Consider the following 24815-nt stretch of genomic DNA (forward strand, 5'->3'; position numbering starts at 1 on the left):
CACGTCACAGTCTCCAACAAAGAATCTAACCACCTCCCCATGACATTCAACGGCATTACCTCGCCAAATCCTCCACCATCAACATCCTGGGGTGGTCACCGTTGACCAGAAACTTAACTGGACCAGCCATATAAATACTGTGGCTGCAAGAGCAAGTCAGAGGCTGGGTATTCTGTGGCGAGTGAGTTACCTCCTGACTCCCCAAAGCCTTTCTGCCATCTACAAGGCACAAGTCAGGAGTTTGACGGAATACTCTCCACTTGCCTGGATGAGTGCAGTTCCAACAACACTCTAGAAGCTCGACACCATCCAGGACAAAGCAGTCCGCTTGATTGGCACCCCATCCATCACCCGAAACATTCACTCCCTTCACCACCGGCGCACAGTGGCTGCAATGTGTACCATCCACAGGATGCACTGCAGCAACTCGCCAAGGCTTCTTCGACAGCACCTCCCAAACCCGTGACCTCTACCACCTAGAAGGACAAGGGCAGCAGGCACATGGGAACAACACCACCTGCACGTTCCCCTCCAAGTCACACACCATCCCAGCTTGGAAATATATTGCCGTTCCTTCATCGTTGCTGGGTCAAAATCCTGGAACTCCCTTCCTAACAGCAGTGTGGGAGAACCTTCACCACACGGACTGCAGCGGTTCAAGAAGGCGGCTCACCGCCACCTTCTCAAGGGCAATTAGGGATGGGTCATAAATGCTGGACTCGCCAGCGACGCCCACATCCCATGAATGAATAAAAAAAGACTGAAACTGCCATAAAAAACCCATTGATGAACACAGTTAAGATGTCAAGCATTGCAAATTATGGTGCAAATGTTAAATAAAAATGATGAGTTTTAATGCATAGTACCATTTTAAGCAAAGAAAAATTGTAATTGCTTGAGTTTTTTCCTCTTGGTATATGTTGTCTGAGTCCAGTTGGGGGCTGGATGAAATTAGATATAAATATTTTGATATTTTTGAAGTGTTTCAACATACAACCTGCATTATAGCTAAAGATTTATGTAGCACGTTTTAATGTCGGAAAATGCCCCAAGGCACAACAGAAGAAAGAAATAGATGCTGAGCCTTTGTGGGAGAGTGGAAAGAGATCACCCAAGTGGGTGTTCAGAAGGCTTTTAAAGGTGTAGATTGGGTGTGAGAAGCAGAGGGCTTTAGGGAGAGAGCAACACAAGGCTCTGCCACCATGGTGGAATGGAAGGAGGAGGTGGGGAAATGTACAGAGGGTTGGAGGGGAAGGTTGTAGGATTGGAGAAGGACACAGGTAAGTGAGGGCAACATTTTTTAATTCAGTGTGTTAAGGACGGTGCACCAGTGTGGGTTAGTGAGAATTAGGTGAGGAGCGAGTGGGACAGGATATGTTAGTGGAGTTTTGGACAAGTTAGAGTTTGTGGAGGTCAGGAAGCCGGAGAATAAAAAGAAAAAAAAAGATTTGCTTTTATATAGCGCTTTTCATGACCTCAGGACATTGCAAAGTGCTTTACAGCCAATGAAGTACTTTTGAAGTATAGTTACTGTTGTAATGTAGGAAACGTGGCAGCCAATTTGCGCACAGCAATGTGCTAATGACCAGATAATGTTTTTTTAGTGATGTTGGTTGAGGGATAAATATTGGCCAGGACACCGGAGAACTCACCTCTTCTTTGAATGGTGCCATGGGATCGTTTACATCTACCTGAGAGGGCAGGCGGGACCTCGATTTAATGTCTCATCCGAAAGACTGCATCTCCGACATTGCAGCATTCCCTTAGTACTGCAGTGGAGTGTCAGCCTAGATTTTGTGCTCAAGTCTCTGGAGTGGGACTTGAACCTACACCTCTCTGACGCAAGATGTGTCTGTGATACAACTGAATAGGGCGTGAGTCTGAAAAGTGTGGTCGAGTTTCAGCAGTAATGGGGGTAACGCATGTGTGGAGAAATGTCTCTCTCTTGCTCTCATATCTTGCTCTTTTTCTTGCTCACTATCTTTCTCTCCCTCTTGCTTTCTTTCTTTCCTTTCTTGGTCTCACTTTTGCTCTCTCGCTCCCTTGCCCCCCGCCCCCCCCCCCCCCCCCCAATGCTGAACAAAATAACGTGCATTTTGATGTGTTAACTTTACACTTCTAATTCTGACTGATCATTAGCAACTTTTTAAAAACAGAGTCTTTTGTAGTTGGATAGTCTTTTACTTTATGGCCCGAAAACAGCAAGCAGACCATAGTTCTTTAGACCAGCTGTGAAAACAAAGGAGGCTGGGAAAAACAGATGACGAAAGGTCAAGCTAGATAAAAGTAAAACTTCTTGTAGCTTTCTGTTGTGCAGTCATACTGATATTTGTCAAATCACTGATGCAGTTTATGATAAAGACTGAGTACTATCCATGACATGTTAACTGTAGTGAATATTGACTTCACCGAACCTCTTCTGAAGTTCAGTGCTCAGAACTGAACGCAGTACTTCAGTTGGGGTCAGACCAAGGCCCTGTACAACTCAAGTATCACTCTTTTGTGTTCCAACTGCCTTGAGAAAAAGGCCAACATTCTATTAGCCTTTTTTGATTATATTTTGTACCTGTGCACGAGACTTTAGTGATTTCTGTACGTAGACACCTAAATCCTGTCACTCCTCCACAGCTCCCAGCCTTTCACCATTAAGAAAATATCCTGATCTGTCTTTTGCTGATCCAAAGTGGATGACTTCCCCACATTGAACTCCATCTGCTCTAGTTTTGCTCACTCACTTAGTCTGTCTGTCTCTTTGTAACTTCCTGCTTCCATCTACACAACTTATGCCTGCCTCCTAACTTAGTGTCATCTGGAAACTTATTTTTATATATATATATATAGTAGACGCCCTCTGGGAAGTGTCCTTGGTCCAACAATTTTAGCAGCTTAAGACCCATTCCTCTGTCATAAGATTGCTGAGGTGTTCAGCTCCATTCACAACTCCACTAATAATGAAGCAACACATACTAGCTCATGGCAGTGTCGCCCACATCCCATGAATGAATTAAAAAAAAATACATCATAACGTAAGAAATAGGAGCAGGAGTAGACCATGGAACCCCTTGAGCTTGCTCTGCCATTCAATAAGATCATGGCTGACCTTCGACCTCAACTCCACTTTCCCGCTCGATTCCCCCCCTATCCCTTGATTCCCTTAGAGTCCAAAAATCTATTGATCTCGGTCTTGAATATACTCAACGACTGAGCATCCACAGCCCTCTTAGGTAGAGAATTCCAAATATTCATGACCCTTTGAGTGAAGAAATTCCTCCTCGCCTCAGTCCTAAATGGTCAACCCCTTATCCTGAGACTATGTCCCCTAGTTCGCGCCAGACAAGTGCCAGGCAATGACCATCTCCAACAAGAGAGAGTCTAACCACCTCCCCCTGACATTCAACGGCATTACCATCACCGAATCCCCCACCGTCAACATCCTGGGGGTCACCATTGACCAGAAACTTAACTGGACCAGCCATATAAATACTGTGGCTGCAAAAGCAGGTCAGAGGCTGGGTATTCTGCGGCGAGTGACTCACCTCCTGACTCCCCAAAGCCTTTCCACCATCTACAAGGCACAAGTCAGGAGTGCGATGGAATACTCTCCTCCTGCTTGGATGAGTGCAGCTCCAACAACACTCAAGAAGCTCAACACCATCCAAGATAAAGCAGCCCGCTTGATTGGCACCCCATCCACCACACTAAACATTCACTCCCTTCACCACCAGCGCACTGTGGCTGCAGTGTGTACCATCCACAGGATGCACTGCAGCAACTCGCCAAGGCTTCTTCGACAGCACCTCCCAAACCCTTGACCTCTACCACCTAGAAGGACAAGGGCAGCAGGCACATGGGAACAACACCACCTGCACGTTCCCCTCCAAGTCACACACCATCCCAACTTGGAAATATATCGCCGTTCCTTCATTGTCACTGGGTCAAAATCCTGGAACTCCATTCCTAACAGCACTGTGGGAGAACCGTCACCACACGGACTGCAGCGGTTCAAGAAGGCAGCTCACCACCACCTTCTCAAGGGCAATTAAGGATGGGCAATAAATGCTGGCCTTGCTAGCGACGTCCACATCCCGTGAACGAATAAAAAAAAAAAGTTTTAGACTCTCCAGCCAGGGGAAACATCCTCTCAGCATCTACCCTGTCAAGCCCTCTTAGAACCTCGTATGTTTCAATGAGATCACCTCTCATTCTTCTAAACTCCAGAGAGTATAGGACCAGTCTACTCAATCTCTCCTCAGGACAACCCTCTCATCCCAGGAATCAATCCAGTGAACCTTTGTTGCACCGCCTCTAAGGTAAGTATATCCTTCCTTAGGTAAGGAGACCAAAATTGTACACAGTATTCCGGGTGTGGTCTCACCAAAGCCCTGTATAATTGCAGCAAGACTTCCTTACTCTTGTACTCCAAGCCCCTTGCAATAAAGGTCAACATATCATTTGCCTTCCTAATTGCTTGCTGTACCTGCATAATAACTGTGTTTTGTGCACAAGGACACCTAAACTCCTCTGAACAGGAACATTTAGTAGTTTCTCACCATTTAAAAAGTATTCTGTCTTTCTATTTTTCCTATCGAAGACCGTCTCAACCAGCCACATCTGCGCATTGTGAGCATGTGCAATTTGCAGAATTTCCTGGCATAGGTTTCTGAGTTGTCTGGGTGTCTCCCCTCATTCTCTGGGAATTTTTTACCTTTGCTATTTGGAAAAGTTAAACTGGACATTAAATTCTCAATGTTTTATTTCAGGCAAGATTTATCTTTTCGAATACATACAGCTGCTCCTTTACCCATTATGAACTGCTCAATTATTGACACATCTGTGTGTTCTTTTGTTGTCATTTACAAATAAAGATTGTTTATCAAAAATGTATTTTTCTCAATGGAAAAGTTGGAGGATTTCAGTTTGTTTTTCCAAATGATCTAAACATAGGAGGAAAATGAATTTTAGTTTTTGAGTACCTCCTGATAGGCTACATTCCATGTCAGTCATAGCAAGCCTCTCCCTTTGTATTGGCTCCAAATTCTTTTAAATAATTTTACCTACTGAGAAAGTCAGTCAGGTTTAAAAAATGTATAAAAGTTGGAAACTATAAATAATGAACTTTTAAGAATTTTAAATGGAATTTTTGTTTATTGACATTTATGTTAATTAAAGACAGTATAAGTCACCAAACATACTACTGGTGTACCAAATACATTGAAGCAGGAGCTCAAAGGCAGGAACTAGTTGACAGTGGACAAAATAGTGGATGATTGGGAAGGAGGCTGACAGGCGGTAACGCAGTGGAGAGGATACCTGACTATCTGAAAGGGACTGAAGGCAGTTCAGGCATTGTTCTTTTCAGGCTTTCTCCCCTTCACGGCTGCCAGATTCTGCTTTCCCATCCAAATACTGCCAGCCCTCAGCTGTCCCAATGCTGCCAAATTCTGTTTTTCCCCCCCCCGCCCCCCCTTGTTCATGGACTACCATCTCCAGTCATCCTGGATTCTCGGATCATCCACTTGTCAGATTTTGGGCCGCATCACAAACCCTTAGATGTTATTCTGTGCTCTGTGCTCCCAGGACTGCCCCAGTGTTTCGCTAGTGCCTTCAGAGTTCCTCTTCAAAGTGCTCCCAGGCCCCTTTCCCAGTGCTGCCAGATCTTGGGCCCCCTCCCATTGCTGCTAGGAACTGAGTCAAGGGCAGAATCTATTTGATTAGAGTTTAAAAAAAACAATAGAGGTGCCATTACACTACTAAGCAGGGAAATTACAGAGAGGTGCACAAGCCATAGTGTGATAATGGGGGACTTCAATTATCCTAATATAGACTGGGATAGTAATAATGTAAAGGGCAGAGAGGGGGAAGAATTTCTGAAGTGTGTTCAGGAGAACTTTCTTGAGTACATTTCCAGCCCAACGAGGAAGGAGGCATTGCTTGATCTGGTTTTGGGGAATGAGGTGAGTCAAATGGAGCAAGTGTGAGTAGGGAAACATTTAGGGAACAGTGACCATAGTATCATAAGGTTTAGATTAGTTATGGAAAAGGACAAGGAGCAATCTAGAGTAAAAATACTTAATTGGCAGAGGGCCAATTTCAGTGGGTTGAGAACAGATCTGGCCCGGGTAAATCGGAATCAAAGATTGGCAGGCAAAACTGTAATTGAACAATGGGCGGCCTTTAAAGAGAATATGGTTCAGATACAGTTTAGGTACATTCAATGCAAGAAGTCTGATGGGCAAGGCAGATGAACTCAGGGCATGGATGGGGACATGGGACTGGGATGTTATAGCTATTACTGAAACATGGCTAAGGGAGGGGCAGGACTGGCAGCTCAATGTTCCAGGGTACAGATGCTATAGGAAAGATAGAGCAGGAGGTAAGAGAGGAGGGGGAGTTGCGTTCTTGATTAGGGAGAACATCACGGCAGTAGTGAGAGGGGATATATCCGAGGGTTCGCCCACTGAGTCTATATGGGTAGAACTGAAAAATAAGAAGGGAGAGATCACTTTGATAGGATTGTACTACAGACCCCCAAATAGTCAACGGGAAATTGAGGAGCAAATATGTAAGGAGATTACAGACAGCTGCAAGAAAAATAGGGTGGTAATAGTAGGGGACTTTAACTTTCCCAACATTGACTGGGACAGCCATAGCATTAGGGGCTTGGATGGAGAGAAATTTGTTGAGTGTATTCAGGAGGAATTTCTCATTCAGTATGTGGATGGCCCGACTAGAGAGGGGGCAAAACTTGACCTCCTCTTGGGAAATAAGGAAGGGCAGGTGACAGAAGTGTTAGTGAGGGATCACTTTGGGACCAGTGATCATAATTCCATTAGTTTTAAGATAGCTATGGAGAAGGATAGGTCTGGCCCAAAAGTTAAAATTCTAAATTGGGGAAAGGCCAATTTTGATGGTATTAGACAGGAACTTTCAGAAGTTGATTGGGAGAGTCTGTTGGCAGACAAAGGGACGTCGGGTAAGTGGGAGGCTTTCAAAAGTGTGTTAACCAGGGTTCAGGGTAAGCACATTCCTTATAAAGTGAAGGGCAAGGCTGGTAGAAGTAGGGAACCTTGGATGACTCGGGAGATTGAGGCACTAGTCAAAAAGAAGAAGGAGGCATATGACATGCATAGGCAGCTGGGATCAAGTGGATCCCTTGAAGAGTATAGAGATTGCCGGAGTAGAGTTAAGAGAGAAATCAGGAGGGCAAAAAGGGGACATGAGATTGCTTTGGCAGATAAGGCAAAGGAGAATCCAAAGAGCTTCTACAAATACATAAAGGGCAAAAGAGTAACTAGGGAGAGAGTAGGGCCTCTTAAGGATCAACAAGGTCATCTATGTGAGGTAGCCAATTGGATACAAAATTGGCTTGACGACAGAAGACAGAGGGTGGTTGTAGAGGGTTGTTTTTCAAACTGGATGCCTGTGTCCAGCGGTGTGCCTCAGGGATCGGTGCTGGGTCCGCTGTTATTTGTTATTTATATTAATGATTTGGATGAGAATTTAGGAGGCATGGTTAGTAAGTTTGCAGATGACACCAAGATTGGTGGCATTGTGGACAGTGAAGAAGGTTATCTAGGATTGCAACGGGATCTTGATAAATTGGGCCAGTGGGCCGATGTACCGCCTCTAAAGCACGTATAATCCTTCCTTGGATAAGGAGACCAAAACTGTACGCAGTACTCCAGGTGAGATCTCACCAATGCCCTGTGCAACTGTAGTAAGACTTCCTTACTCTTGTACTCCAACCCCGTTGCAATAAAGCCCACATGCCATTTGCCTTCCTAATTGCTTGCTGTAACTGCATACTAACTTTTTGTGTTTCTTGTATGAGGACACCAAAGTCTCTCGGAACAGCAACACTTAATTGTTTCTCACCATTTAAAAAATATTCTGTTTTTCTATTCTTCCTACCAAAGTGAATAACCTCACATTTCCCCACATTATACTCCATCTGTCACCTTCTTGCCCACTCACTTAATCTGTCTGTATCCCTTTGCGGACTCTGTGTCCTCACCACAGCTTACTTTCCTGCGGAGCTTTGTATCGTCAGCAAACTTGGATACATTACACTTGGTCCCTTCATCTAAGTCATTAATATAGATTGTAAATAGCTGAGGCCCAAGCACCGATCCTTGTGGCACCCACTAGTTACAGCCTGCCAACCTGAGAATGACCCGTTTATTCCTACTCTCTGTTTTTTGTCCTTTAACCAATCTTCTATCCATGCTAATATATTACCCCCAACCCCATGAGCCCTTACCTTGTGTAATAACCTTTTATGTGGCACCTTATCAAATGCCTTTTAAAAATCCAGATATATGACATCCACTGGTTCTCCTTTATCAACCCTGCTGGTTACGTCCTCAAAAAACTCTAAATTTGTCAAACACAACTTCTCTTTCATAAAACCATGTTGACTCTGCCTAATCATATTATGAATTTCTAAGTGCCCTGTTACCACTTCCTTAATAATGGATTCCAGCATTTTCCCGATGACCGTGTCAGGCTAACTGGCCTGTAGTTCCCTGTTTACTCTCTACCTCTGTTCTTGAATAGCAGGGTAACATTGGTTACCTGCCAATCCACTGGGACCGTTCCAGAATCAAGGGAATTTTGGAAGATCATAACCAATGCATCCACTATCTCTGCAGCCACCTCTTTTAGAACTCTCTGATGTAGGCCATCAGGTCCAGGGCATTTGTCGGATTTTAGTCCCATTAGTTTGTCCAGTACTTTTTCTCTACTGATATTAATTGTTTTACGTTCCTCACTCTTATTTACCCCTTGGTTCCCCACTATTTTTGGCGTGCTTTTTGTGTCTTCTACTGTGAAGACAGATACAAAATATTTGTTTAACACATCTGCCATTTCCTGATTCCCCATTATAATTTCTCCTGTCACAGCCTCCAAAGGTCCAACGTTTATTTTTGCTACTCCCTTTTTACATACTTGTAGAAGCTCTTACAATCAGTTTTTATATTTCTGGCTAGTTTACTTTTATATTCTATTTTCTCCCTTTTTTGTCAATTATTTGGTCGCCCTTTGTTGGTTTCTAAAATTCTCCCAATCCCCAGGCTTATAACTCTTGGCAACATTACAGACTTCTTCTTTCAATCTAATACTCTCCTTAACCCCTTTAGCTAGACATGGGTGGATCACTGTTCCTGTGGAGTTATTATTTCTCAATGGAATGTATTTGTTGAGAATATTGAAATATTTCTTTAAATGTTTGCCATTGCTTTTCAACTGTCAAATCCTTCAGTTTAATTTCCCAATCTACCTTTGACAACTCGCCCCTCATACCAATGTAATTGGCTTTATTTAAGTTTAAGACTCTAGTTTCTGACTTAAGTACATTACTTTAAAACTCAATGTGAAATTCTATCATATTATGAGGTTCTTTTATTGTGAGATTACTAAGTAACCCTATCTCAATACACAATACAAGATCTAAAATAGCCTGTTCCCTGGTTGGTTCCATGACATATTGCTCTAGGAAACAGAGTAGTGGTGAACGGTTGTTTATTGGACTGGAGGAAGGTGTACAGTAGTGTTCCCCAGGGGTCGGTACTAGGACCACTGCTTTTCTTGATATATATTAATGACTTGGACTTGGGTGTACAATTTCAAAATTTGCAGATGACACAAAATTTGGAAGGGTAGTGAACAGTGAGGAGGATAGTGATAGACCTCAACAGGACATAGACAGGCTGCTGGAATGGGCGGACACGTGGCAAATGAAATTTTAACGCAGGGAAGTGCGAAGTGATATGTTTTGGTAGGAGGAACAAGGAGGGCAATACAAGCTGAAAGGTACAAATCTGAAGGGGGTGCAGGAACATTGAGACCTGGGAGTATATGTGCACAGATCGTTGAAGGTGGCAGGGCAGGTTGAGAAAGCGGTTAAAAAAGCATATGGGATCCTGGGCTTTATAAATAGAGGCATAGAGTACAAAAGCAAGGAGGATATGAAGAATCTTTATAAAACACTGTTTCGGCCACAACTGGAGTATTGTGTCCAATTCTGGGCACTGCACTTTCGGAAGGATGTGAAGGCCTTAGGGTGCAGAAAAGATTTATTAGAATGGTCCCAGGTGAGGAACTTCAGAAGCTGGGGCTGCTGTCCTTAGAGCAGAGATTTGATAGAGGTGTTCAAAATCATGAGGGGTCTAGACAGAGTAGATAGGCAGAAACTTCTCCCATTGATGGAAGGGTCGAGAACTAGAGGACACAGATTAAAGATGATTGGCAAAAGAACCAACGGCGACACGAGGAAAAACGTTTTTATGCAGTGAGTGGTTATGATATAGAATGCACCGCCCGAAGGAGTGGTGGAAGCAGTCAGTTGTGGCTTTCGAAAGGGAATTGGATAAGTTCTTGAAGGGAAAAAATTTGCAGGGCTACAGGGAAAGGGCGGGGGAGTGGGACCAGCTGGATTGCTCTTGCAGAGAGCTGGCACGGGCTCAACAGGCCAAATGGCTTCCTTCTGTGCTGAAACCATTCTGTGATTCTAAGTAGTATTCCTGATGATATAACTTGAAATAAAACCTTATTCTTCTAACACTCCTTACTCACCCTGAGCAGCACCATGGGACATCATTTAGGAATATAGTAAAATTCTTGAGTCTAGCATGCACCTCCCATACATGTCAAACTTTTGCAGTCACATTATGTTAATCGGCTGAAATTGAAAAAGCAACAAGTCAGAATTGAAGAGGTGGGGAATTCAAAGAGAGGAAATTGACTACAAAGTTACCAGTGATAAACTAGAAAGGACTGTTTATACTCAGTGAGTTGTTATGATCTGGAATGCATTGCCTAAAAGGGTGGTGGAAGCGGATTGAATGGTAAATTTCAAAAGGGAAGTGGATATATATACTTAAAAAGGAAAAGTTTGCAGGGCTACAAGGAAAAAGCAGGGAAGTGGGACTAATTGGACAGCTCTTCCAAAGAGCTGGAACAGGCATGATAGGCCGAATGGCCTCCTTCTATGTTGTATGATTCTATGATTTAGGAAACAATCAATCCTGAATGACCAGTCAGGAGAACCTACCAATGAAACCTTTTTGTCTGCTAGTAATTGAAATTTCTAAGATGCAAGATATAGTTTGTAACAGAAAAATGCTTTTAAGAAAGGCTTGCATTTACATAGTGCCTTTCATGACCTCAGGACGCCCCAGATGCTTTACAGCCAACAAAGTACATTTGAAGTGTAGTCACTGTTGTAATAAAGGAAATGCAGCATCCAATTTGCTCGCAGCACGGCCCCACAAACGGCAATGTGATAATGACCAGATAATCTGTTTTTAGTGATGTTGGTTGAGGGATAAATATTGGCCAGGACACCAGGGAGAACTCCCCTCTCTTTGAATAGTGGCTTTGGACCTCTTATATCCACCTGAGAGAGCAGATGGGGCCTCGGTTTAATGTCTCATCCGAAAGACTGCGCCTCCGATAGTGCACCACCTCCTCAGTACTGCAGTGGAGTGTCAACTTATATTATGTGCTCAAGTCCCTGGAGTGGGACTTGAACCAACAACCTTCTGACTCAGAGGCGAGAGTGCTACCACTGAGCCATAGCTAACACCTACCTATTTCTTAATAACGTTATTAAACTAAACTAAAGTTGTCTGTTGTGTCTTTAAGTAGCTTCATTAATGCTTTTACTTCAAGGCCGCTGCCTCTCTCAAAAGCCTGTGCTATGTATTACATAGTATTTACATCTCAGAAACAGGCCATTCGGCCCAACAGGTCTATGCTGGTGTTTATGCTCCACCCCCGAGTCTTCTCCCACCGTACTTCATCTCACCCGTTCAGTATGTCCTTCTATTCTTTTCTCCCTCATGTACTTATCTAGCTTCCCCTTAAATCTATGCTATTTGCCTCAACTACTCCATGGTACAGCAAGTTCCACATTCTAACCACTCTCTGGGTGAGATTTTAAAATTCTCATTCTTGTTTTCAAATCCCTCCATGGCCTAGCCCCTCCCAATCTCTGTAACCTCCTGCAGCCCGACAACCTGCTGAGATCTCTGCACTCCTCCAATTCTTCCCTCTTGCGCATCCTTGCTTTTAATCACTCCACCATTGGCGGCCGTGTCTTCAGCTGCCTAGTCCATAATCTCTGGAATTCCCTAGCTAAACATCTCTGCCTCTAAACCTCTCCGCCTCTGTACCTCTCTCTCCTCCATTAAGACGCTCCTTAAAACCTACTTCTTGGACCAAGCTTTTGGTCACCTATCCTAATATCTCCTTATGTGGCTAAGTGTCAAATTTTGTTTGAAAATCACTTGTGTGAAGCGCCTTGGGCCATTTCACTACATTAAAGGCACTTTATAAATGCAAATTGTTGTTGTTGTTGGATAAAGAAGTTTCTCCTGAATTCCTTACTGAATTTATTAGTGACTATCTTATATTTATAGCCCCTAGTTTTGTACTGCCCCACAAGGGGAAACATCTCCACATCCACCTTATCGAACGCCTTCATGATTTTAAAGACCCCTGTCAGGTTACCTCTCGACCTCTTTTCTAGAGAAAAGCGCCCCAACCTGTTCAGTCTTTTGTGACAATTATAAACTCTCAGTTCTGGTATCAACCGTGTAAATCTTTTTGCACCTTCTCCAGTGCCTCAATAGCCTTTTTGTAATATGGAGACCAGAACTGAGTACAGTACTCCAAATGTGGTCTAACCAAAGTTCTATATAATTTAACATAACTTCTCTGCTTTTGAATTCCATTCCTTTAGAAATGAACCCCAGTGCTTTGTTTGTATTTTTTATAACTTTGTTAACCTGTGTTGCTACTTTTAATTATTTGTGAATCTGTACCGCTAGATCCCTTTCCTCCTCTACCCCATTTAGACTCTTATTTTCCAAGGAAGTAGGTGGCCTCCTTATTCCTCCTACCAAAATGCACCACCTTGCACTTATCTATATTGAAATTTATTTGTCATTTACACGTCCATTCTGCAAGTTTGTTAATGTCGTCTTGTATTTTGTTGCAGTCTTCCTCAGTATTACAAACCCCCCCCCCAATTTGGTGTTGGCTGCAAATTTTGATATTGTACTTCCAATTCCCGAGTCTAAATCATTTATGTAAATGGTGAACAACAGTGGTCCCAGTACCGATCACTGTGGAACACCATGTCCCACCATCCGCCAATCTGAGTAACAACCGTTAACCCCCACTCTCTGTTTTCTGTTTTGTTGCCAGTTTGCTATCTGTTCTACTTATCGAAGGCCTTTTGAAAATCCAAGTATATTACATCCATTGCATTACCCTTTACTACGCTTTCTGTTACTTCAAAGAACTCAGTAAGGTTGCTCAAGTATGACTGTTGCTTTTGAATTCCGTGCTGACTATTCTTTATTATATTTTCGTTTTCTATATGTTTTTCTATTTTCTATATTTTTGTCCAGAGCTGTTACACTGTCAGCTGGAGGCAGATCTTGCAGTGAGCACAGTTTCCCAGAACATATCAGTAGTTGTTAATCAGCCCAACTGGAAATATGATTATCAGTTTCCAACACCATCTTCTTAGTTGTTTTTCAAAATAATTTGAAGAAAAGCTTGAGGGAAAATTTTAGAGATTTATTCAAATAAAGTTTATATTGAGTGTCTTTTAAAACTGAGAGCGAGATAAAGACGGAGGCCTAGAAAATCGGGTGCGTGGAGGGCGGAGTGAGGTCTGAGGCTCCCCCAATATTGGGTCTGCGATCTCATTTCCGTGGAGCTGGTAAGCTGCGGAGAAACAAAAGGCAGCTCACCAGCTAAGCGCTATCTAAGATCGGGCCACTGCCGGCATTGCAGTGGTCTTCAAGTAAGTGAGGCGGGAGGTATCGTTGTTGGGCAGGGGCCCGTGTTCTTTTAATGTGGGTGCTCCTCCCGACTCCACATTCAGGTAAGTGCAATTTAAAAACTTACCTTGTTGGTTCCAGCCTGCAGCGATCCCTGTAAGGACGGCCTGTTAGGCCGCAGGTAGGCCTAGTTTTCCTGCATATGCAAAGGGTCTAATGCCTGTTTCAGGCACGGGCATTGCCTGCTGATTTTTTTTTTTGGCCTTTACCATCGTAGTGGGCGGGCGCTGTACTTCTGGCTTATAATGAGCGTGTGCTTCCAGCACGCTATATTGGAAGCTTTGGAGGCCATTTAGTGCCCGATAAACAGGTGCTGTGTGGCTGAATTCCTAGGCCAGAAACTTTAAATATGATGGAGTACTAATTACACACGTGGCAACTATTGTTTATGTTTGAATTAGAAACATTCTATTCATTTTTCTCAGTGGAAAAGAAAAATTGTGTCTCTGCATATTAGCATTTCAGTCTTGTGTATTTTTGAAAATGATTTGAGTACAGTTAAGAAGCAGGAAGGGAAATGGTACAATTCTTGGTGTGCATTACAAGCCATTAGACAATGGAGATGAGATAGAAGTGAAGAACAGTTAAGACAGATATGCAAGAACAGCAGGGCAATAATATTTGGTGATTTTTAACTATGCCAAGATAGATTAGAATAAAGGTAATGCATGTGGTCAAAGTGAGGAACGCTTTTTAGTCAGTGTCCAGGACTGCTCTTCAGATCATTGTGTTTCTAGCCCAACAAGGAAAGAAGCATTGCAAGATTGAATTCTGGGAAATGAAGTGTGGCAAATAACTGACACGAGAGTAGTTAGGTTCAATTTAAGAATCAAAAAGGATAATAAAGAGCTGAAAATAAGACTGCTGGACCAGAAAAAGGCAAAGAGGGATCCGGCCTGACTTAACTGGGCAGAGACTTTAGCCATTCGGCCCAACTGGTCTATGCAGATGTTTATGCTGGTTCCAGGAGGTTCTTTTTTACAAGATGATACCTGATGTTATGCCATATATTTGAGAAGACTGGTATCTTTTTGCTGTTTGTTGGTCTCATAGTCTCTGCTATTATTCTCATTGTTTGATTTAATTGAAAATCAACTAGTTTTGTGTGCGAAGAGTTTAACCACACAGAAGTGCAATATTCTCCAACTGAGTAGCAGAGAGCTAGCACCGAGCTGTGCGTTTTGTGCATTAGCTTCCCTGGAAAGATGTTGAGGATGTGGATGAACAGAGACCCAAGGGTTCAAATGCATAATTTCCTGAAAGTGCAGTGAAGATAGATGAAGTCATAGTAAAAGCTAACAGCATTTTGGTTTGTATAGCTAGGGTCATAGAGTAGAAGAGTAAAGAAGTAATATATCTGTACAAAACAAGTTACATAGTTACAGTACTGTGTACAATTTTGGGCAGCCCTTTATAGAAAGGACATTAAAGTCGGAGAGTGTACGGCATAAATTCACCATGATGATGCCAGGGATGGGGAACTGTAATTACGAGGAGAGACTTGAAATACTGGGACGATTGCCACTGGTGCAGAGAAGACTAAGAGGAGATTTAATGGAGATTTTAAAATTGTGAAGTGTTTTGATAGAAAGAATAGATGTGAGTTGAACGAAAGACTAATTATTTTCTGTTCAGCGGAACATACAAGAAGCTGTGTAGGGTAGTTTTTTGAGGAGTCAGTGATGATGCATTATCAATTTAAAGTAAGGAAAAAAAGGAAAGGACTTACCTTCATACAGTGTCTTTCATGGCCTCAGGATGTCCCAAAGCGCTTTGCAGCCAAGGAAGTACTTTTTTTATAATGTAGGGAAATGCGGCAGCCAATTTGTGCACAGCAAGATCCCACAAACAGCAATGAGACACATGATGAGATAATCTGTTTCAGTGATGTTGTTCGAGGGATAAATATTGATCAGGACACCAGGAGAACTCCCCTGCTCACTAATGGACATTAAGAGAATGAGGGGAGATGTTTGGATAAATTTCTTTACACAGTGGATTGTTGGAGCATGCAATGTTTTGCCATGGAGTGGTTGCAGCAGAAATCATTGCAATTTTTAAAGGAAAACTAGATAAATATTTAAAGTGGAGAAAGATACAAAACCATGGGGAGAACGTGGGGTAGTAAGATTAGTAATGAATTGCTGAAGCAAAGAGGCAGCACAGATGATCAACTTAAGTAGATTTTCAACTAAGCTTATAAATAAATTTATTAACTTTTTATTTTTTTACTTTAGGAAGAAAGCTCAGACAGACAGACATTTGATCACTAATTGCACAAGATTTATTTATACAGCTGCTGTGAGTTGAGCGAAAGACTAATTATTTTCTGTTCAGCTGTGAAGGGTAGTTTTTTTTTGTATATTGACCTGAAATAATGCAAATCATTCCATTGTCAATTTTTAAAATCCAAAACATAACGTGGGATCATCTATTGTTTAAGTGTTTTTGGAGATAATTTCTGGAAGTGTTCATATAAAAAAAATCAAGACCACTGATTTGCAGTTTTCAGAGAAATAAACAGTTACAGAATTCATTCCCCAAAACACCAATAAAAATCCCAGAATATCATGTAAATCAGTAGTTGTAATACATTGCACGTTACATGATATAGTGCTCCTATTGTTATGAAATGGTGCATGCTCTGACTCACCATGAGCAACGACTGTCCATGTGTCTTTTTGTTCTTTTCTCTGTCCATTCAGAGAAAGTGGAAAAGCTGTTTCTTTGACTTCTTTCTCATCCTGTAGGTCTCTGATAAAATCGGCTGCCTCTTTCACCCCTTAGGGTGTGGATCTCAAAACCATTTTCTGTTATTCTCAAAATGAAAAGGGATCATCTGGGCTTAACTACCAGGGATGAGACAATTGGCTCTTGCTGTCTCCATTTGAAAGAAACTGTGACGTGTGATATTGCACAAAATGGCTTCCATACACATCTTCAGCCTGCATTTGGAGACTTTTTGCTTAACCAGTGTGAATTCACTTAGTTTTAAATGTAACTCATGCCTAAATCCTTTTTGTGAAGAAAAAAATTCTAATACCCTGAAATGTCACATTTTGTGTTTGTGGCTTATTGTCAGAATTACTGGTTTATAATGACTAAGTTAAATAGGAACATAGGAACAGGAGTAGGCCGCTTAGCCCCTCGAGCTTGTTCTGCCATTCATTGAGATCATGGCTGATCTGTAAGCTAATTCCATCCACCCGCCTTGGCTCCATATTCCTTAATACCCATGGCTTGCAAAAATCTCTCCATCTCAAGATTTAACATTATTAATTGAGCTAGCATCTGAGGGAGAGTGTTTCACACTTCTACCACCCTTTGCGTGAAGAAGTGTTTCCTAACTTATCTCCTGAATGGCCTGGCTCTGATTTTAAGGTTTTGTCCCCTTGTCCTAGACTCTCCACCAGCGGAAAAGGTTTCTCTATCTACCCTATCAATTCCTTTCAAAATCCTAAAAACCTCAATCAAATTATCCCTACACTTTCCATATTCCAGGGAGTACAAGCCTAGTTTGTGTAATCGCTCCTCATAATTTAACCCTGGAGCCCTGCTAACATTCTGGTGAATCTACGCAGCACTCCTTCCAAGGCCAATATAATCCTTTCTAAAGTGCGGTGCCCAGAACTGTACACAGAACTCCAGGTGTGGTCTAACCAGGGCTTTGTATAGCTGTAGTAAAACTTTCTCCCCTTTATATTCTAGCCCTCTAGACATAAAGGCTAACAGTCCTTAGCCTTTTTGATTATTTTTTGTACTTGACCACTACATTTCAGTGATCTGTATACATGGACCCCATAATCTCTTTGGACCTCCACTGTTCCTAGCTTTTCATCATTTTAGAAAATACTCGGATCTATCCTTTTTGGTTCCAAAATGGATGACCTCACACTTAGCTACATTGAAATCCATCTGCCATAGTTTTGCCCACTTACTTAATCTATCTATGTCTCTTTGTAATTTTAAGCTCCTGTCTACACTACTTACTATGCCACCAATCTTTGTATCGTCGGCAAACTTGGATACATGGCTCTGTATTATATTATCTAAGTCATTGATAAATATAGATCCTTGTGGGTTACCACTAGTCACATCCTTCCAATTGGAGTACATGCTCATTATCCCTATTCTCTTGTCTTCTATCGCCCAACCAATCTCCTAACCAGGTCAATAATTTGCCTTCAATTTCATGAGCTTTAATTTTATCTAACAGTTTCTTATGTGGAACCTTATTGAATGTCATCTGGAAGTCCATATAAACTACGTCCATAGACGTTCCCCTGTCTACTACTTTAGTTACTGCCTCAAACATTCAATTAGGTTTGTTAGACATGACCTACCTGTACAACTCCATGTTGGCGCTCTCTAATCAGCTCAAATTTCTCTGGGTGATCAGTCACTCTGTCCAATAACTTCCCCACAACAGATGTTAGGCTAACACGTCTATAATTTCCTGGTTTCTCTCTCTCACCTTTCTTAAGTAGTCGAGTTACATGTGCAATTTTCCAATCTAAAGGGACAATTCCTGAATTGAGAGAGCTTTGGAAGATTATGGCTGAAGCATCTGCAGTTTCCTTACTTACTTCTTTTAAAACTCTGGGGTGGAAAACATCAGGTCCTGGGGATTTTAGTCTTTAGTGCCATTGTTTATAAATTAAATTTTCTTTTTATTAGATGAAATTCTAGGATTTTTGCTAGTCTTAATTGGATAGTGCATTGGAGACATTGATCTCACTTGCTCCCCCCTCACTGTTGCCTTGACACCTTGCAGTGTCCTTTCACTCATCTATTTGGCTCAGTTGGTAGCAGTCTGAGGCAGAAGGTTAGTGTTAAAGCCCTGCCATGGACTTACCACATAACCCAGGTTGACAATTTAATACAGTACTGAAGTAGTTCTGCATTGCTACAGGTACCATCTTTCAGATAAGACATTATACTGCAGCCGCATCAACTGGTTAGGTGGACGTATATGATCCAATAACACTATTTGAGCATTCCTCCCTGAAACAACTGTCAAAAACAGATTAGCTATATGTTCATTCGTTTGCTGTTTGTGGGATTTTGGTGTGTGTAAATTGACTGTGGCTTTTGCCTACATAAAAATAGTGACACTGCTCTTCAAACGTAAACCTTTGATTGTTGAGTGCTGTGGGATCTTCCCTGGATGTAATAAAGTGCTTTAAAAATGCAAGTTCTTTATTTCTTTGTCCCATATACCTCTAGTAGTTACAACCCTTGGGAATCCCCAAAGAGTTGTTTGACCCCAATTTTAAAAACTGCTGATTTTCTATCTGCATTTTTTTTCTGACTCTTCCATCATCCCACTTTATCACTGACCCACACAATTCTAAATTAGCTGTTCATTGGTCTAAAATTGATTCTGCATACTGATGTATTTTTATTGTTCCCATCTGGTGAATAAATACTATTTGGACCTACTTGAGTTAATGTGCAACAGGGCCAAACTTTGTCACAAAAAGTGGGCTAACATTTAGCAGCTTCAATTGATCGATAAGTGGATAGGATAAATATTTGATGCAGATAGCTAACTCCACACAAGTTTTTTTAATCTTATCAGGGGCACTTAAGTAATTAAAATGCATCTGCCATTCCTTAACCTATCTGCTGAATTTATTTTGCAGGTTGTTGGTTCTACCACTAATAAGGTTTACCCAAGGAACACTGCTCTTTTGAAGTGTGTGTACTTTTTATTATATCGTAAAAATAGTATGAATGTAGAAATGAAAGCTCTATGCTTGTGAAACTGAATCATGATGTTTAGAACCTGATTTTCTGGGGAAAGCATGTGGATTTTAAACAGATAAAACCTTTTTTAAAAAAAATTGAATTACTGCCATTGGTCTATTTTAAATGGTAGACTTATAATGACATTTGTGTTTTAATCTATTAATTTATAGAAAGATTAAGTAAACCAAGATCCCATACTTGGTTTTTGCTCTCATCTTACTTTCAGTTTACTAATATTTTTGTTGCAGGCAGTCTGTTAGGAACCTCGAGTGGTGTAAAATCACCTGGCACTTCAGTCCAATCATCACAAGAGTTTCAAAGTTTCACTGAACCGGATACAAAAAATGATGGTTACAGTCATTCACAGCAGTCCTCAACCAGAGAGACAACTAAGGGAGAAACTATTGACCAAGAAGGGACTTTGATTAGTGCTAGTCCTGTCCTCGGCCTCCCACCTACATCGCCTGGGCCCCCCCAAACATCAAACATTGAAAACTCAAAGCACTCTGAGAGCGGTTGTGGAGATTATGGCATCTCTGATGTTACTACTGTGACTTCAAGCGGAGTACCAGGATATAAAAGAGCTCGAGGTTCAGTCATGGAGGAAGAGACAGTAAAAGAAAAAAAACGAAAGGGAAATAAAAAGTATAAGCATGGACCCGGCAGGCCAAAAGGAAGTAAAAATAAGGATAGCATTTCACAGCTCTCTATCTCTTCTGCATCACCATCATCATCTGTTACATCTGCTGCAGGAAGTGTGGCAAGTGCAAGTCTGCAGAAATCTCCATCTCTACTCAGGAATGGAAGTTTACAAAGCCTTAGTGTCAGCTCATCTCCAGCTGGTTCAGGTGGGTGTTTGGATAAGTTTGTGTACCAAGAACATTTGTTACAATATGCAACTTTGCCTCTTTTTTTTCTCTCCCCCTGTCTCTTTCTCTCCCTCTTTTTTCTTCCCCCTCTCCCTCTTTCTCTTCTTCTGTTTCTCTTTCTTTCTCCCTTTCTTACTCTTTTGCAATCACTTGTTCGTGTTCTTGAGTTTCTCAGAGTGGTTGGAAGTGGATTGCAGTGTTTCAGAGGATTCTGTTCTGGGACTGCTTATTTTCACTGTTCAATTATTTTAATATGGGGCTAGAGGGTGTAGTGTCTATATTTGCGGACAATATTAAAATAATAGATATAGTAAATAATTCTGAGGACCAAAGGAAGCTGCGAGGGGCTATTGATAAGATGATGGCATGGGCATAAAAGCAGTAGATGGAATTTAGTATCAGTAAATGTGAGGTGGTAAATTTTGGTTTAAAAAGTAATACTTTTACTTTGAACAGGGGAAAGCTGGGTGATGTGTAAGAGCAGAGGGATTTGGGGTTCAGGTTCACAAGATATTAAATGCGGCACTCAAATGGTTAAGGCAATAGAAATGCCAAAATCCAATTACACTAGCCAGCTCACACCACCGTTGTTCCCTTTCTGAAACATGTTGACTGCTATTTACTACATTATTGTATAGATAATTATCTTTATTGCAAGCTGTACAAATATAAAAGTTGAGATGTAATGGTGAATCTATATAAAATTGTAGTAAGCTATGGAATTCACTGCTGGAGTTAATGATTGGAACAGAGCCCATAGAATCGTAGAATTATACAGAACAGAAGGAGGCCATTCGGCCCATTGTACCTGTGCCAGCTCTTTGAAAGACTTATCCAATTAGTCCCACTTCCCTGCTATTTCCCCATAGCCCTGCACATTTTTCCCCATCAAGTATTTATCCAATTCCCTTTTGAAAGTTATTATTAAATCTTCTTCCAGCACCCTTTCCGGCAGTACATTCCAGATCATAACGACGCCTGCGTTTTTTTAAAAAAAAAGTTTTCCCCCATGTTGCCTCTGGTTCTTTTGCCAATTACCTTAAATCTGTGTCCTCTGGTTACTGACCCTTTTGCCACTGGAAACAGTTTCTCCTTATTGACTCTAATCAAAACCCTTCATGATTTTGAACACCCTGATTACCCCCCCCCTTAATCTTCTCTGCTCTAAGCAGAACAACCCCAGTTTCTCTAGTCTCTCCATGTACCTGAAGTCCCTCATCCCTGGTACCATTCCAGTAAATCTCTTGTGCAGTCTCTCTAAGGCCTTGACATCCTTCCTAAAGTGTGGTGCCCAGAATTGGCCACAATACCCCAGCTGGGGCCTAAACAATGTTTTATAATGATTTAGCATAACTTCCTTGCTTTTGTACTCAGTGCCTTTACTTATAAAGCCAAGGATCCCATATGCCTTTTTAACAGCCTTCTCAACTTGTTCTGTAGGTACACCCCAGGTGTCTCTCTTCTTGCATTCCCTTTAAACATGTCAAGGTTTAAGAATAAATTTGATTGATGATTGGAAAAAAAAAAGGGAATAAAGGGATATAGGAACAAAGTGGGCACATGGGACTACTGTTTCCATGTTGTAATTTCTGTGCCCATAACAATTTTACCAATGTGATTTAACTGTCACAAAGCTTTTCCTGGTATTAATAAAGGTCTGTGGAAATCATTCAAAGAGCCATCAAAATTTAAGAAAGCACAAGAAATGTTATTTCATAATAATATACTGTCTTCAAATTTGACACCAGTAGCATTCTTTAAACAGAGTGGTCAACATCCAATTATCCTGCCTTGCTCACGCCACCCTTTGCTCCCCTTATGAATCGTTTTGGCTGCTATTTACTACATCATACAGAACTCTGAAGTTTACTTCCATGAATGTACACAATTATTTTACTAGGTCTGGGTTGATGGGCCTCTAGGAATTCGGGTTGGTTTCCCACCTTTTTGGTAGTTTCATCTTTAGAGATTCCCAAATTCTCTCCACAACAGATGATAAAGAAACTGGCTTGTAATTACCCAGTTTAACTCTCTCCCTTCCTGAAAATATGTATTATACTGGCCAGTTTCCAGCCCTTCGGCACATAAGAACATAAAAAATAGGAGCATGAGTAGGCTGTGTGGCCCCTTGAGCCTGCTCCGCCATTCAATAAGATCACGGCTGACCTGCAACCTCCACTTTCCCACCCTATCCCCATATCCCTCGATTCCCTTAGTGTCCAAAAATCTAATGATCTCAGTCTTGAATATACTCAACGTATTCACAGCATCCACAGCCCTCTGGGCTAGATAATTCCAAAGATTCACAACCCTCTGAGTGAAGACATTTTTCCTTATCTTGGTCCCAAGTGGCCGACCAACTATGGCCCCTAGTTCTAGACTCTCCAGCCAGGGGAAACATCCTCTCAGCATCTGCCCTGTCAAGCCCTCTAAGAACTGTATACGTTTCAATGAGATCACCTCTCATTCTTCTAAACTCCATTTTACTCAATCTAACCTCATAGGACAACCCTCTCATCCCAGGAATCAATCTAGTGAACCTTTGTTGCACCCCCTCGAAGGCAAGTATATCCTTCCTTAGGTAAGGAGACCAAAACTCTACACAGTACATTGGCTGAAAGGTATGATTCTGTGTGTGTGGCTATGTCAGGCTGTTGCTTGACTAGTCTGTGGGACAGCTCTCCCAATTTTGGCACAAGTCCCCAGATGTTAGTGAGGAGGACTTTGCAGGGTCGAGTGGGCTTGGTTTTCCTTTGTCGTGTCCGATGTCGGGTGATCCGTCCTGTTTTATTCTTATTATGACTTTTCGTAGCGAGATTTTACAACTGAGTGGCTTGCTAGGCCATTTCAGAGGGCACTTAAGAATCAACCACATTGCTGTGGGTCTGGAGTCACAAATTGGCTAGACCGGGTAAGGATGGCAGGTTTCCTTCCCTAAAGGACATTAGTGAATCAGATGGGTTTTTACGACAATCCGGTAGTTTCACGGCCACCGATACTGATACTATTTTTTTTAAATTCCAGAATTTACTTAATTAATTGCATTTAAATTCGCCAGCTGCCGTGGCGGGATTTGAACTCATGACTCTGGATTATTAGTCCAGGCCTCTGGATTAATAGTCCAATAACATAACCACTATGCTACCGTACTAATGTTGGAAATTATTTTTGAACCTATAACAATGGACTTGCAGACCTATATTATTCATTTTTACAATTGGTTGAGAATAACAAATGACTTCCTACGTACTGATACATAGCAAAGTGCTCTGAATTTGGGGCTGGTTGAATGTGGCAAATTGCGGATTTGTTGCCTTCGTTAATAAACCTTTCTGATTGTGTTGGCAAAGTAATTAACCAGTGCAAGTTTTCCGACCCCTTTTGCCTAGGCTGGGAGTTACTACTTAATTTGTAACCGATGCATTAAGCAGATGGAATATTTATAGTGCCTTGATTCTGCATGCTTCAGGAAGCTTAAACTAATTAGATGTAAGAATTCATGAATCATCAAGTTTAATCCATTTTCTGGGTCAACAGAAGGCTAGTCTTGTATTAATACAGTGGAGAAACTCAAGAAAGCATTGTTTCCTTCCTCAATTTAATGAGACCTGAGGCATAAATGAACAAAGTACAAGGAAGCTGGCCTTTTAATCTTTTTTGATAACAATTATCATGGATCTTTAGTAATTTGAGGGTGAATTTTCTATGTCTTCAGAGTAAGCAAATCAACAGTGTTCACTGAGTCAGGTTTACTTTGGAATTTGGCTACGTAAAACTGAGTTTTTAATATTTTAAACAAGATCCAACATTTTATAACCTGTATTTTTCTGTGTTTTTTGTTAAATAAAAGTGGATATAAAGCATATAACATTCTATGTAATGTATTAGATGATAAATGAATGCAGTGGCAGAAAACTGATACAAAAAGTTTTTTTTAAGCTTGGGCTGCTAGTCAAGGCCCAAAAGTAAACTTTCAAACTCCAGTAATTTCTTAAAGCAAATTGGTGAGAAACTTTGACTTGAAGCAGTTGATTTTTTTGTTTGTTATCCTTGCCATCCCTTTTATTTTCAGAATATAAATCTGACTGAAAAGGAATTATTAATCTGGGCCAAATCCACATGGACTGGTGCCTGTATTGGGCTGTGACCATGACTCCCTACCTCTCTGCCATCTTTAACACCAGTGACCACTCCAGCTTCCTCCAATGTCTCTTCTGAGACACTACTCTCTCCTGGTTCCACTCTTCCCTGACTAAACATAGGACTTGATTGCTTGCAAAAACTTCTGCTCTGCATGCAAGGTTCCTCCTTCTTCACTGTCTGCATGCTACTCCTTTGT

General features: G+C 41.5%; 1 protein-coding gene across 8 annotated transcripts in view; it reads left to right on the forward strand.

Annotated features, from left to right (window-relative positions):
• Window positions 1-24815, forward strand: part of mllt10 (MLLT10 histone lysine methyltransferase DOT1L cofactor) — a 221360-nt gene that overhangs the window by 105404 nt on the left and 91141 nt on the right. For all 8 annotated transcript variants that reach the window (XM_068007104.1, XM_068007106.1, XM_068007105.1 and 5 more), the window contains one exon: window positions 19856-20455. In XM_068007104.1, coding sequence (XP_067863205.1) covers window positions 19856-20455 — 600 coding nt within the window. The remainder of the gene's footprint in view (window positions 1-19855; window positions 20456-24815) is intronic.

The sequence above is a fragment of the Heptranchias perlo genome, chromosome 2 (genome assembly GCF_035084215.1).
Source record: "Heptranchias perlo isolate sHepPer1 chromosome 2, sHepPer1.hap1, whole genome shotgun sequence".
NCBI classification, from domain to species: domain Eukaryota; kingdom Metazoa; phylum Chordata; class Chondrichthyes; order Hexanchiformes; family Hexanchidae; genus Heptranchias; species Heptranchias perlo.